Source organism: Bison bison, unplaced genomic scaffold, assembly GCF_000754665.1.
Source record: "Bison bison bison isolate TAMUID 2011002044 unplaced genomic scaffold, Bison_UMD1.0 scf7180017864057, whole genome shotgun sequence".
Lineage (NCBI taxonomy): Eukaryota > Metazoa > Chordata > Mammalia > Artiodactyla > Bovidae > Bison > Bison bison.
In genome coordinates, this window is record NW_011494629.1 from 2,617,314 (window position 1) to 2,632,503 (window position 15,190).

Sequence of the window (15,190 nt, forward strand, 5' to 3'; positions counted from 1 at the left end):
TTGAGCATTACTTTACTAGCATGTGAGATGAGTGCAATTGTGTGGTAGTTTGAGCATTCTTTGGCATTGGAATGAAAACTGACCTTTTCCAGTCCTGTGGCCACTGCTGAGTTTCCCAAATTTGCTGGCATATTGAGTGTAGCACTTTCACAGCATCATCTTTCAGGATTTGAAATAGCTCAACTGTATTTCAATTAAAAAAAAATTTTTTTTAAGAAAGTAAAATGACATGAAATAAAACTCCTGAGAGCTCATCCAAGATGGTGCAGCAGGAAGAGCTTGGGTTCACCCCCTCTCAGGAGCATACATACACACAAAAAATGCTGAGGAGCCATCAATAAAAAAGACTGAAAGTGGCCAAAAAAGATATGCTACATCCAAGGATATAAGGAATAAACAAAAACAAGATGGTAGGAAGGGTATACTTGCAATATAATCAAATCCCATACACACTAGATGGACTATCCACAAACTGGAGATTAATCACATCGCAGAAGTTCTCCCACATGAGTTAGAGCTTTGAGCCCCAAGTCAGGTTCTCCAGCCTGAGGCTCTGATAGCAGAGGGAGGAGCCCCAAAAGTACCTGGCTTTGAAGGCCAGCAGGGCTTGACTGTAAGAGCTCCACAGGAGTGACTGAACTGAACTAGACCACAAAATAATGCAGAAAGATATAAATCATACAAAGTATACTTTCTAACACAATGGATGAAACTAAAAAACTAGACGACTGGCATATATATATACACATACATATACATACATACATAGAAAGTAAATGACAAACTCAAACAACCAAATAGTCAAAGACATTATCACAAGCAAAACCAGAAAACACCTTCAGTTCAGCCACTCAGTTGGGTCTGATTCTTTGCAACCCCATGAACTGCAGCACACCAGGCCTTCCTGTCCATCACCAACTCCTGGAGTGTGCTCAAACTCACGTCCATTAAGTCAGTGATGCCATCCAACCATCTCATCCTCTGCTGTCCCCTTCTCCTCCTGCCTTCGATCTTTCCCAGCATCAGGGTCTTTTCAAATAAGTCAGTTATTTGCATCAGATGGCCAAAGTATTGGAGTTTCAGCTTCAGCCCTTTCAATAAATATTCAGGACTGATTTCCTTCAGAATGGACTGGTTGGATCTCCTTGCAGTCCAAGCGACTCTCAAGAGTTTTCTCCCACACCACAGTTCAAAAGCATCAATTCTTTGGCGCTCAGCTTTCTTTATGGTCCAACTCTCACATCCATAACATGACTACTGAAAAAATCTAGCTTTGAATATAAGGACTTTTGTCAGCAAAGTAACGTCTCTGCTTTTTAATACGCTGTCTAGATTTGTCATACTTTTTCTTCCAAAGAGCAAGTGTCTTTTAATTTCATGGCTGCAGTCACCATCTGGAGTGATTTTGGAGCCCCAAAAAATAAAGTCTGACACTGTTTCCACTGTTTCCCCATCTATTTCCCATGAAGTGATGGGACCGGATGCCATGATCTTCGTTTTCTGAATGTTGAGCTTTAAGCCAACTTTTTCACTCTCCGCTTTCACTTTCATCAAGAGGCTCTTTTGTTCCTCTTCACTTTCTGTCATAAGGCTGATGTCATATGCATATCTGAGGTTATTGATATTCCTCCCTGCAATCTTGATTCCAGCTTATGCGTTACCCAGTCTGGCATTTTGCATGATATACTCTACATATAGGTTAAATAAGCAGGGTGACAATATACAGCCTTGACATACTCCTTTCCCAATTTGGAACCAGTCTGTTGTTCCAGGTCCGGTTCTAACTGTTGCTTCTTGACCTGCATACAGATTTCTCAGGAGGCAGGTCAGGTGGTCTGGTATTCCCATCTCTTAAGAATTTTCCAGTTTGTTGTGATCCACACAGTCAAAGGCTTTGGCATAGTTAATAAAACAGAAGTAGATGTTTTTCTGGAATTCCCTTGCTTTTTCTATGATCTAACGGATGTTGGCAATTTGATCTCTGGTTCCTCTGCTTTTTCTAAATCCAGCTTCAACATCTGAAAGTTCACGGTTCACATATTGTTGAAGCCTGGCTTGGAGAATTTTGAGCATTACTTTACTAGCGTGTGAGATGAGTGCAATTGTGTGGTAGTTTGAGCATTCTTTGGCATTTCCCTTCTTAGGGATTGGAATAAAAACACATTTTCCAGTCCTGTGGCCACTGCTGAGTTTTCCAAATTTCCTAGCATTTTGAGTGTAGCACTTTCACAGCATCATCTTTTAGAATTTGAAATAGCTCAACTGGAATTCCATCACCTCCACTAGCTTTGTTCGTACTGATGCTTCCTAAGGCCCACTTGACTTCATATTCTAGGATGTCTGGCTCTGGCTCACACCATCGAGATTATCTGGGTCATGAAGAACTTTTTTGGATAGTTCTTCTGTGTATTCTTGCCACCTCTTAATATCTTCTGCTTCTGTTAGGTCCAAACCATTTCTGTCCTTTATTGTGCCCCATCTTTGGATGAAATGTTCCCTTGGTATGTCTAATTTTCCTGAAGAGATCTCTAGTCTTTCTCATTCTATTGTTTTTCTCAATTTCTTTGCATTGATCACTGAGGGAGGCTTTCTTATCTCTCCTTGCTATTCTTTGGAACTCTGCATTCAGATGGGTGTATCTTTATTTTTCTCCTTTGTCTTTCATTTCTCTTCTTTTCTCAACTATTTGTAAGGCCTTCTCACACAACTATTTTGCCTTTTTGCATTTCTTTTTCTTGGGGATGGTTTGATCCCTGTGTCCTGTACAATGTCATGAACGTCTGTCCATAGTTCTTCAGGTACTCTGTCTATTGTATCTAATCACCTTAGAACAAATTAAAAGGAAAACACAATAGTGTCCAGAGGGAAATTTGTAACTGTAAAAGTCTACATTAAAAAAGAAAGATCTTAAGTCAACAACCTAACTGTATACCATAATAAAGATTATAAGTAAGGTACATAAGGAAAATACAGAATAGAAAAACAATAAAGAAAAATCAATGAAATAAAAACTTGGTGTTTTAAAAAGACAAAAAATTGGCAAAGTTTTTAGCCACCAAACTGGAAATTCAGATGAAATATACAAATTCCTAGAAACACATAAACTTCCAAAACAGACTCAAGAGGAAACAGAAAAATCTGAATAGACCTATAACAAGTACTGAGATTGAATTATGAAGAAAAAAAGAAACTCTCAACAAAGAAAATCCCCAGGATAAGATGACTTCCCTGATGAGCTGTACTATTTAAAGAATTAAAACCAATACTTTTCAAACTCTTCCAAAAAGCTGAAGAGGTAGGAAACTTCCTAAATCATTACATGTAGCCAGCATCACCCTGATATCAAGGCTAAAGATATCACAATAAAAAAAAATTATAACCTAATATCTTTGATAAATACTGATGCAGAAAGTAGCAAACTGCATTCAATCAATTCAATGACCAGGTGCAATTTATCTGAGGAATGCAAGGATCATTTAATATATGAAAATCAATCAACATAATATACCATTAGTAGAATGAAAGATTGAAAAGCTATGATCATCTAAATGCAGAAAAACCACTTGTCAAAATCTAACACTCTTTCATGACAAAAGCACTCAACATACTAGAAATAAAACAGAATATTCTCAGTATGATGAAGGCCATATATAAAGAATGATGTGAAATATCATTATGATGTGAAAAATCTGAAAGCTTTTCCTCTAAGATGAAGACAAAGATGGCCACTTTTGCCATTTCTATTCAATATAGTACTTGGAGTTCTAGCCAGAGAAATTAGGCAAAAAAAGGAGATAAAAGGCATCCAAACTGGAAAGAAAGAAGTGAAATTACCTCTGTTCAGAGACAACACGTTCTTCTATGCAGATAGCCCTAAAGAACATACACACACACATGCAGAAAAACTGCTAGAATTTATGAATTTAGCAAAGTTGAAATGGCAACCCATTCCAGTGTTCTTGCCTGGAGAATCCCAGGGACGGGGGAGCCTTGTAGGCTGCTGTCTCTGGGGTTGCACAGAGTCGGACACGACTGAAGCGACTTAGCAGCAGCAGAAATAGAATAGCAGTTACCAGTGGCTGGATAACCAGAGTTACCAGAAACAGGGATTGTTGTTCCTTCAGTTCAGTTCAGTTCAGTCGCTCAGTTGTGTCCGACTCTTTGCGACCCCATGAATCACAGCACGCCAGGCCTCCCTGTCCATCACCAACTCCCAGAGTTCACTGAGACTCACGTCCATTGAGTCAGTGATGCCATCCAGCCATCTCATCTTCTGTCGTCCCATTCTCCTCCTGCCCCTAATCCCTCCCAGCATCGGGGTCTTTTCCAATGAGTCAACTCTTCACATGAGGTGGTCAAAGTAATGGAGTTTCAGCTTCAGCATCATTCCCTTCAAAGAAATCCCAAGGCTGGTCTCCTTCAGAATGGACTGGTTGGATCTCCTTGCAGTCCAAGGGACTCTCAAGAGTCTTCTCCAACACCACAGTTCAAAAGCATCAATTCTTCAGCGCTCAGCCTTCTTCACAGTCCAACTCTCACATCCATACATGACCACAGGAAAAACCATAGCCTTGACTAGACGGACCTTTGTTGGCAAAGTAATGTCTCTGCTTTTGAATATGCTATCTAGGTTGGTCATAACTTTCCTTCCAAGGAGTAAGCATCTTTTAATTTCATGGCTGTAGTCACCATCTGCAGTGATTTTGGGGCCCAAAAAAATAAAGTCTGACACTGTTTCCACTGTTTCCCCATCTATTTCCCATGAAGTGATTGGACCGGATGCCATGATCTTCGTTTTCTGAATGTTGAGCTTTAAGCCAACTTTTTCACTCTCCACTTTCACTTTCATCAAGAGGCTTTTGAGTTCCTCTTCACTTTCTGCCATAAGGGTGGTGTCATCTGCATATCTGAGGTTATTGATATTTCTCCTAGCAATCTTGATTCCAGCTTGTGTTTCTTTCAGTCCAGCGTTTCTCATGATGTACTCTGCATAGAAGTTAAATAAACAGGGAGACAATATACAGCTTTGACATACTCCTTTTCCTATTTGGAACCAGTCTGTTGTTCCATGTCCAGTTCTAACTGTTGCTTCCTGACCTGCATACAGATTTCTCAAGAGGCAGGTCAGGTGGTCTGGTATTCCCATCTCTTTCAGAATTTTCCACAGTTTATTGTGATCCACACAGTCAGAGGCTTTGGCATAGTCAATAAAGTAGAAATAGATGTTTTTCTGGAACTCTCTTGCTTTTTCCATGATCCAGCGGACGCTGGCAATTTGATCTCTGGTTCCTCTGCCTTTTCTAAAAACAGCTTGAACATCAGGAAGTTCACGGTTCACGTATTGCTGAAGCCTGGCTTGGAGAATTTTGAGCATTACTTTACTAGCATGTGAGATGAGTGCAATTGTGTGGTAGTTTGAGCATTCTTTGGCATTGCCTTTCTTTGGGACTGGAATGAAAACTGACCTTTTCCAGTCCTGTGGCCACTGCTGAGTTTTCCAAATTTGCTGGCATATTGAGTGTAGCACTTTCTGAGTAGTTTCTGTCTGGGATAACAAAAAAGTTCTAGAAATGGATAGTCGTGAATAGTTAAGAAAAGAACCAAAACCTTATTAAGAATCACAGATATCTGAAGAACACAATCAGCAGAGCTGACCAACAGGACCTGGCCCAGCAAAGAGAGTTGATGCGGTGGAGTCTGAACAGAAAAGTAGAGACTAGCCTGCCCAAGGCTTGGGTGCAGACCCTGCAGGGCCTTGGGGCCAGGTTATAAGCTCTCAATTCTGTCCCAGAATAATGGAACATAGATTTGAGGAGTTTAATGGAGGTGCATTGTCAGGAGGGTGCTAGAGAAGAGGAACAGAGGAAGTTCAGACGGGGAGTGTGGATATGAGACGGAATCAAAGAGGATGACCTCAAGCACCTGTGGAGCTGGACCAAGACTGACAACTTGGGTCAAAAATCCAGTCCTAGCAAGCTTTAAGGAACTGAAAACACACGAAATTTGTTCTCTTACCACAGTCCATTTATGCTAAAAAAAAAAAACAAAAAAACCTAACAAAAAGATTAATAAATATATTGCTCAGTTGTGTCCAAATCTTTGCAATCCCATGGACTGTAGCATGCCAGGCTCTTCTGTCCATGGATTTCCCAGGCAAGAATACTGGAGTGGGTTGCCATTCCCTTCTCCAGGGGATCTTCCCGACCCAGGATTGAACCTGAGTCTCTTGCTTGGCAGGCGCGTATTCTTTACCACCTGAGAAGACCCTAATAACTATATTACCTCAGTTAATTACTATATTACCTCAAATCACCATAGAAACTATAAAATATTTGAACAGAAGGCTAAAGAAAATGCTATACATCAAAATCTTTGGAATGCAGCTAGTATCAGTAGAAGGCATTTTATAGCCTGAATACCTGTATTAAAAAAGAAGAAAGGCTCAAAATCAATGCACTACATATCTCAAGAAACTTTCTAGAAAAAAGTAACCCAAAGATAGAAGAAATAATAAAAGGAAGAAACTAATGAAATTACAGTAAAGAATTATCATCAAAGTGATGTGTTCTTTGAAAAGGCTAATAAAATTTATAAACTCAGAGAAATCACCATTATCAGGAATGAAAACAAGACATCACTGCAAATCCTGCAAACCGTGAAGAGAAGATATTATAAGCAACTTTATGCCAATTAATTGGAAAACTGAGATAAATTTAGAGATGTACCAATTGTTAGAAAAGCAGAATTTAACAGAAAGAATAGAAAACCTAAATGGTACTAAAACTGTAAAGGAAATGAAATCCATAATGGAAACCTTACCCTCAAGGGATGGAGAGAAATGTGACAAATACATATAAGCAAAATGCCAATCACAGCTCACAGGTAGAGGGTACCTGAGAGTTCACTGAAGAATTTTCAATCTTTTGTACATTTGAAACTTTTGAACCTTTCCACACTGAAAAAAATAAAATAAAAGGCCATCATCAAAAAATCTACAAACAATAAACGCTGGGGAGAGTGTGAAGAGAATGCTGGTAGAAATGTAAATCGGTACAGCCACTATGGGCTTCCCTGTGGTTCAGCTGGTAAAGAATCCGACTGCAATGCGGGAGACCTGGGTTTCAATCCCTGGGTTAGGAAGATCCCCTGGAGAGGGGAAAGGCCACCCACTCCAGAATTCTGGCCTAGAGAATTCCATGTACTGTATAGTCTGTGGGGTCACAAAGAGTCGGACATGACTGAGCGACTTTCACTTCACTTCATAGCCACTGTAGAGAACCGTATGGCGGCTTCTCAAAAAACTAAAAATAGAGCTACCATATGCTCCTGTAATCCCTCTCCTGGGCATGTATACGGACAAAAACATGGCCCCAAAGGATACATCCAGCTCAGTGTTCATTGTAGCACTGTTTACAATAGGCAAGATGTGGAAGCAACGTACGTGCCCATGGACAGATGAATAAAGATGAGATACCCATATACAGTGGAACATTACTTAGCCATTAAAAAGAATGAAATAGTGCCTTTTGGAGCAACATGGATGGTCTTAAAGACTGTCATACTGAATGAAGTAAGTCAGACCAAGCAAGACAAATATTGTAAAATATCACTACTTTATGCAAAATCTTAAAAAAAAAAAAAAAAAAGATACAGATGAACTTATTTACAGAGCAGAAACAAACTCACAGACTTGAACGAACTTACTGCGGGGAAGGAACAGTGAGGGAGTTTGGGACTGACATGTACATACTGCTATATTTAAAATGGACAGAGACTTCCCTGGTAGTCCAGTGGTTAAGAATCCGCCTTCTAATGCAGGGGATGGGAGTTCCACCCCTGGTTGGGGAAGATCCCACATGCTGCAGGGCCACTAAGCCTGCACATTGCAACTACTGAGCTCACACACTCTAGAGGCTGCATGCCACAACTAGGGAGCCTGTGCGCCAAACAACAGAAACCCCACACCACAACTAGAGAGACGCCCCCATGCACAACCAGGGAAAGCCTGTGTGCGACAAAGAGCCTGTGGGCCACAGTGAAGACTGAGCGCGGCCCCCTCCCCCGCCAAACAATGGATAACCAAAGAGCCCGTGGGCCACAGTGAAGACTGAGCGCGGCCCCCTCCCCCACCAAAAAATGGATAACCAACATAGCACAGGAAACTTTGTTCAGTATTATGAAACAACTTAAATGGGAAAAAAATTTTGAAAAAAGAACAGATACATGTGTATGTATAACTGAAACACTTGGCTGTACCCTTGAAACTAAGACCACATTATTAATCAACCACATTCCAATATAAAATAAAAAGTTAAAAAAAAAAAACAAACAGAATAAAATAAAATCTCCTGGCCCAGATGGCTTCACCAGTAAACTATGCTAAACATTTCAGGGAGAAAGAACATAATCTTGCACAAACTCCCCCAGGAGACTGAAAAAGAGGGAATACTCCTTCAATGTAGGTTTTGAAGTCAGCAGTCCTGATCCAGGAACAAATCACACAACAAAACCAAAGACAGCAGCTCCTCACTTCTGCCCTACATGTTCTGGGCACACCTGAGCTAAAACACAACAAGAGGTATGCCCCTGGGTACGTCATGCAGACCACGCCCACTTTGCCAGCTTGGGTTCTGATGGAAGACAGTGAAGGTGGGGCCACCAGGACAAGGCCATACCTGCAAGCTGCTGGCCAGTCCCACCTAGGCACTGCCCAACACCGGGTTGGGGCCTACTGCTCCGCTGAGATCTGGAGTCATGGCTTCACTCCCATTCCGTCCCCTGGACTCTGGGCAAATCCACCCCCCTTCACCCCCCGACCATGCCCCACTTACAGCCCGTGCCTCGCCAGAGGCCAGGGGCCAGCCTGCTGTGGCCTCCATGTCATGCAATTTCTGCGTCTGCTTCAACTGGTTGAGTGACGGCTTTAGTGGTGTGGCCCCGACCGTCTTGCTTGTCCACTCGTCCACCAGCTTGTGCAGATCGTCCGTGAAGGTGCCTTTCTTGTTGTTGCTGTTGTTCACCTGCGCCTGGATGTGCAGGGCAGGTTGGGGGCCCGGCTCAGGGCCCGGGACCAGGCTGCTGGTGGAGGACCCTGGGGAGCACACACAGGCCAGGGTTGGTGACACCGCCCACCAGCACCACTGGCCGGCTGCAGTCATTTAAACAATGGTCTTGCTTAAGCCAGGCAACACCTTGCTTCAGGAGATGGTCTGCATTTGGGGGTCCATGCAGTTTTAGACACAGTGGAGTGATCTCAGGCTACAGGGCTTTGCCAGGCAGCCATCACCCATCTCAACAGTCAGGGGACAGGATCCCAGCTGCTGGCAGCTTTATGCAGTATCCCTTCTGTGCCCACACTGCCCAGAACCACCAGACCTCCGTGTGAGGGAGTTCAGAAAACTGCCGGTACAGCTGGACACAAACTAAGGGCGAAGTCCTCCAGCTTCTGCACTCTAAGTTCTAACATGAGTATTCAGAGGAGACTCAACAATACTTTGGGCAGAATGCTTAGCAGCTGCCAATATCCTTCCAGCAAAGGGAAAACGCTTGCAGTAGGTTGGACTGCTGTTTCCGTGAACGATAATGATTTGGTGATCTGGAGTTTAAGACACAGAAACCATGCCTCTCCTTACCAGAGCATGTAATAATAATAAGGTGTACAAACACCCAGAGGCTTGGTGCCAACTAAGGGGCTGACGCCTTTAGAAGGAGGCCCAGATGCCCACAGAAGGCCTGGGGCTGTGGCTTAGGTGAAGCCGGACAAAAGTGAGCACACCTGGGTGCTTTACTCAAAGATCTTTTTTAAGGACCAAAATAGGACTTTTAAACTTTTTAAAATTGTGTCCCCTTCCTCCTCCAAGTACATAATTTCTGGTTGGCAATTTTGGATAAGCCAATTTTTAAATTTTCTGCACTAAATAAATAACCTAATGACCATCTCTTCAAACAAGTCATTGCAAAACGTAGTTTATTTTAGAGGCTAGCAATGAAAAAGCACAGACACAAACAGTTAAACATTAGTGATGAGATTTTACACATGTTGCTATTTTCTACATGAACATTTCAGCCCAAAAAGAAAAACAGAAAAATTTTAAAAATTAAAAAAAACAAGAGGCATGAGATGAGAGCAGTGGGCGGCCCAGGTAAACTGATACCCATTTTGTCCCGGCATCTCTCCTCTGTAGGGGCACTCATCTTTAGCACTTGAAGGAAATACTCATTCCTATGGTTTTGGAAAAGGAGCCAATTAATGATTGGTAATACATGGACGTTTCGGAGAAGGAAAGCCAGTTAGATGTGAACTGGCGAGATGCACAAACTCTAGAAGCCACGGAGGCTTGAAAGTGTGCCAAGGGCAGCTATCTCGCCAGGTGGAAGCCCAGCAGCACCCACGGAGGGTGGGCACAGAGCGGGTCCACACCCGCCTACCCGCTGGGCCCTCGGCTCCCGGTCCAGCCGTGGAAACCCTGATGCGCACTAGCCACAATAAAGCCCATGCGATGGAAGCGGACAAGGGGTAAAAAACCCGATAATTACGACTGCTGTGCTCTTTGCCTAGACAGAGACGCTTCAAGGCAGACCCTGCAAGGGAAAAAGAAATGACACAAGACCACAGGGTTAGGCAGGACAGCACACGAGGGGGACAAGCCACCACACTCTAAGCAAAAGTCATCAGTGTGCGAGGAGGAGCAAAGGCCAGCAGTTCAGAAAGAAGGGACCAGCCTCCTGGGCTAACTGGGAGGCCCCCAAGTCAGTGTGGAGGTTCACACGAGCTTCGCCGAGGGGCGGAGGTGCAGGGCCAAGCCCCAAGCTTCAGGTAGAAGTGTGTGTGTCTCTAGAAGCATATTCCAAAAAAAAGAAAAAAAAGAAAAAGAGAGAAAGAGAGATAAAGAAAGAAAGAAAAAAAAATTAAAAAAAAAAAGCAAAGCACACTGCTTGGCTTTCAAATGTAAGGTTTTGGGGAGTCCTGCTGGTTGAGGCAGGATGCCCACTAAAAGTCAGCCAGGAGAGCTCTCAATGGAGCACAGCCTGGCCCTGCCTGGCATAAGGCTCATGGGCAGTTTTCCAAGTGCAAAAAGATACATTGTTTTGCAGATCTGAGGCCAATCCCAGATCTTGGGCTGCCCTGAACAGGCCAGTGGTGAGCGTGGAGGTGGAAATATGAGGAGCCCTGTCTAGAGAGGCTGGAGGGAAGCTGACCCTCATTCTCAGTAACACGGCTGCCTCATTGGGTATTCCCTGTCCATGGGGCAGGGTGAGAGGCCTCCTTACCACCATCACTAAGAGCTCCCAGACCCTGTACTCCCAGAGGCTACCTGTGCTAAGACAGATGGGCAGTGACTTTAGTGTTTGGCATTGACAATTAGTGCCCACCTGGAGGGCCGTTGAGCTGGCCAAAAGGGCCTGCCACACCCGGCTTACCCTGTGGCATTCCAGGCAGCCGAGCAGGCAAAGGTGGGATGGGCAAGGACGGCTCAGGTGCTCCCAAGGTCACTCAGCAAGGCACGCTAGCATGGAGGGTCTGTTTGTGCTCCTGCCCACGGCCCCTCCCCTGGAGCACGATTCCCTACACACCCCCAGTCTCCCAAGAGAGTGCCCACCACAGCACCATTCCCAGCCCCCTCACTACGGAAGGCAAGACACTGTTTCCTGTACTTGGGGACAGGGGCAAAGGCTTATTGGGGAAAAGCTGTACTCATTGGTTCAGAAACCTAGCACACACTGAGCTGCACTTATTTTGGTTCATCCTGTTGTGTTCGCTGAGGCTGACTTGGTAAAAAGGGAGGTGATATTCAGTTGGGGTCTGTAATGAGAATAAAACAGAATTGGGCCAGGCAGGAGCAATCCAGACTGATTCTCAGTGGGAACTCTGAAAAGTTTTTGCTGCTCTGTGTCCTGAGATGGACCACAGCTAGAAGCACAAAGCCCTTTAGGGGTTCCAAGGTACAAAGGGAGGAGGGTCCTGGGCTCTGTGACTGTGCATGTGAACACAGATTTCCTAGTCAAGATCCTGGGGTTGTACTGTCCTCTGAACCACAGCAGTCCCCTACAGACGACCCTGGGACCTGGGACTAAGTACTCTGCCAGGTCCCTGCAGTCTAACCATAACAGGTTCTTTCAAAAGGCTGCTCTGTGCCTGCCTGGCAGCTCCTAGTGTTGCCAGAGCTCTGCATCCAGAGCTGTCTCCTATCACCCTCATGGGGAAGAGAACACACGAGCCAGCCATAGAAGCTGCCTGCTAGAGGGAGTCTGTACCTGCGATCAGCCTGAAATCAGGGCTCCAGACTGATCTTTCTGGTTACCCAGGCAGGGTCAAAGCCATCAGACACCAGGACACCGTGCTCAGAGCCAGAAAGCAATACCAACCCACACCCCCACTGGACACAGCCTAAGGGATGGAGCATAGCTCCTGGCCGTCCATGCCCTGGCTGAGCACGGGCCCTGAGGTGACCAGAGCCTGGTCAGCTCCCAGCCCTTAGGGTGGATCTTTAATACAAATAAACCAGATTTGTATCCCTCCACACAGGTCACACTGTCTGGCTCTACAAAACCACAGCTGAGCAGGCATCATGTGGCTAACCAGTCCACACTCACGCCAGAGCCCTGTCCATCCTCAAGTGGCCCCCTGAATCTTGTCCCCTGTGTCTGTTCCCTGTCCTGAGTCCTGTTCTAAACACACACCATGCAGACAGCCTCTGATGAACAAGTCCCTACCCAGCCCTGCTGAACCCACACTGTGCTAGTATATACATCGAGTTCCTGCCTACAGAGCAGGAAGGAACAAGGCAGCTGCAAGGAACATCAAGCTACAAGGGAGCAATGCAAGGGCAGCAGGCCTGCACAGAACCCACAAAGGGCCCACATGGGACACACCAGGGGCCCACCTGCGGCCCACAGGATACCTACATGGGACCCACACAGGCCTATGGGAAGCCGACATCAGGCGCACATGGGGAATAACGGTTTTAACCAGCCCCACCCCCCGGTTTCCCATGAAGAGAGAGTCCTCCCCATAGCACTTCCATCCTTAGCCAAGGCTTGGCAAAAGCCAGCTTAGCAACCCCAGAAATACTCCGAGAAGCCTCCACATGGGCAGATGCTAGGGATCTGGGGCTTGGCAGCCTCTCCCAGCTACTGAGAAAACTGTTCTTCCCAGACTGCAAAGGAGCAACACGCTGGATGACCGAACATCTCGTCCTGGTGCAGCTCATGTCTGCAGGACCCCCCACAGCCAGGCCAGGAGTCTCAGGCATCGCCCAGGCCTGCATGCAATGAGGCCCCCCACCCCACTTGCCCCTACATTCACTTTGGCATGGAAACAGAGGCGGCTCCTGGTATGGATGGCCAGCCCTGTCAGGCACCCAACGCTGTTTAGACCCTTGGAGTGCCAGAAGGACACCTCAAATCCCAGGATACACGATGCAGGCAAACTGCTCAAGAGGCGGGCCAGGGCAGCCACTATCACATCTGCCCGGGCCAGGCCCTTCAGCCACTATCACACCTGCAGTTCATCAAGCTTCAAACACTAACGAAGTTCACAAGGAACTGGGGACAACAGCCTCAGTGCAGACCAGCCAGGGGCCTCCCCGCTCCCCCCATGTCACGAGGCGAGTCCGCCGGTCAGCCCTGCACCTGAGAGCGGCATCACGTGCTCTCTTCCGGCACAGGAGACACATGGGACACAGAGACAAAACATCATCCTGGGGTCTCTGGAGCAAGCCACCTAGATCCGAGCACAGAGCTGAAACTTTTCTGGGAAGCATGAGCAGGGAGGAAGGGTGTGTCTCAGCTCTACCCTAGGGTGACTCCACCCTGAACTTCATTCCACTCGGTAGGCCCGAGTGGCACAGGGCCTACCCTTAGGACAGTTCATCCTGAATGCCCGTAGTGTAGGCTGGGGCTTCGTGAGTCCCCACAGGGAGGGGCGAGAATAGTCCCAGGTGAGGGAAGAACCTGGGGGGCTGCACTGTGGCACCTAGCGGTCCCAGAGATAAACTGGCTACAGCGTGGACGACATCCGGCCTGCTGCTGATGGACATGTGAGAAAAGCACAGCAGACCTCACTGTTCGTGTGCACAAAGAAAGGCTTGGCCCTCGCCCGTCTCTGTTCCGATGAAGAGCGGGAGCGGGGTGGGGGGGGGCGGGCAGGGAGGATCAATGGGTCTGACCACAGCTTCTGACTAACAGGACACAACCACTTTCTGAACATGGCCTCACACCCCTGACTCCAAGCTTCCTTGAAGCCTCCACTGGCTGCAAGGAGGGCTCTGTGCCCAGAGCCTCACTCCCAAGTCTGCCCTTCCCTGAGTGCCAGCACGCCTACGGCTCTGAGGGCTGGCCTGTTCTGGTGCCCACCCTACGGCAGCACCCAGGCTTCACCCTCCCCTGGCTCTCTATCCTGGGCATGGCTGCTTCACCACCTCAAGTTACCTCCCCACCTCCTGAAGCTGCCTGCAGCTCCACCCCAGGTGCTCCCACCCATCTCCAACCCCTCTTATCTTCACGCTTCATGGAAGCTGGGACCTTCTTTGTGTACTTCAAAGCTTAACACAGGTTTTATTTTCCTAGAGTCCTGTCTCCTGTACAAACTGAAAACTTTCTCTTGGCTTTACCTCCTGCTCTGGGCTGGACCAGTTGCCCCCGGCAACCCCAGAGCCATGGCCTTCAGCACCCAAGCTCAAGCTCCCTCTGCCCTTGCAGCCAACCCAAAGTCCCCCTGCCTCTCAGCCTTCAGGGGCTGAAGCCAGCCCTAAATATTTCCCTCTGATCTCTCACTGAGGCATGTGTTCAGCCTCTTTTCAGAGCACAAAGCTCTGTGGTCACCCAGAAACTGGCAGACTACAGGTCCAAGAGAAGCCCCTGCAGGGCTCAGCAAATGCCAGCGCACGTGGGACAGGATGGGGAGTCCTGGGGAATCCCACCCCGTTAAGAGTGGCAGTGGCAGGGGCACAGGCTCAGCTGGAGGCTGCAGTGAGCGGGTCCAGGGCAGGAACCCACATACACCCTCCTGACCAGCAACCTCAGAGCATGTGGGGGCCACGATGTGGCCCAAAGACTAGGAGCTCAGCCATGCTGCTGCTCCTGCTAAGTTGCTTTAGTCATGTCCGACTCTGTGCGACCCCATAGACGGCAGCCCACCAGGCTTCCCTGTCCCTGGGATTCTCCAGGCAAGAACACTGGAGTGGGTTGC

The 15,190-nt window shown here is 46.7% G+C and overlaps 1 protein-coding gene across 1 annotated transcript in view; it reads right to left on the bottom strand.

The window, feature by feature from the left end:
* WNK2 (WNK lysine deficient protein kinase 2) overlaps positions 1 to 15,190 on the bottom strand; it is a 151,298-nt gene that overhangs the window by 14,899 nt on the left and 121,209 nt on the right. Inside the window, exons 27-28 of the mRNA XM_010836061.1 lie at positions 10,537 to 10,581; positions 8,832 to 9,091 (exon numbers count right to left, since the gene is read on the bottom strand). Of these exons, the coding sequence (XP_010834363.1) occupies positions 8,832 to 9,091; positions 10,537 to 10,581 (305 nt within the window). The remainder of the gene's footprint in view (positions 1 to 8,831; positions 9,092 to 10,536; positions 10,582 to 15,190) is intronic.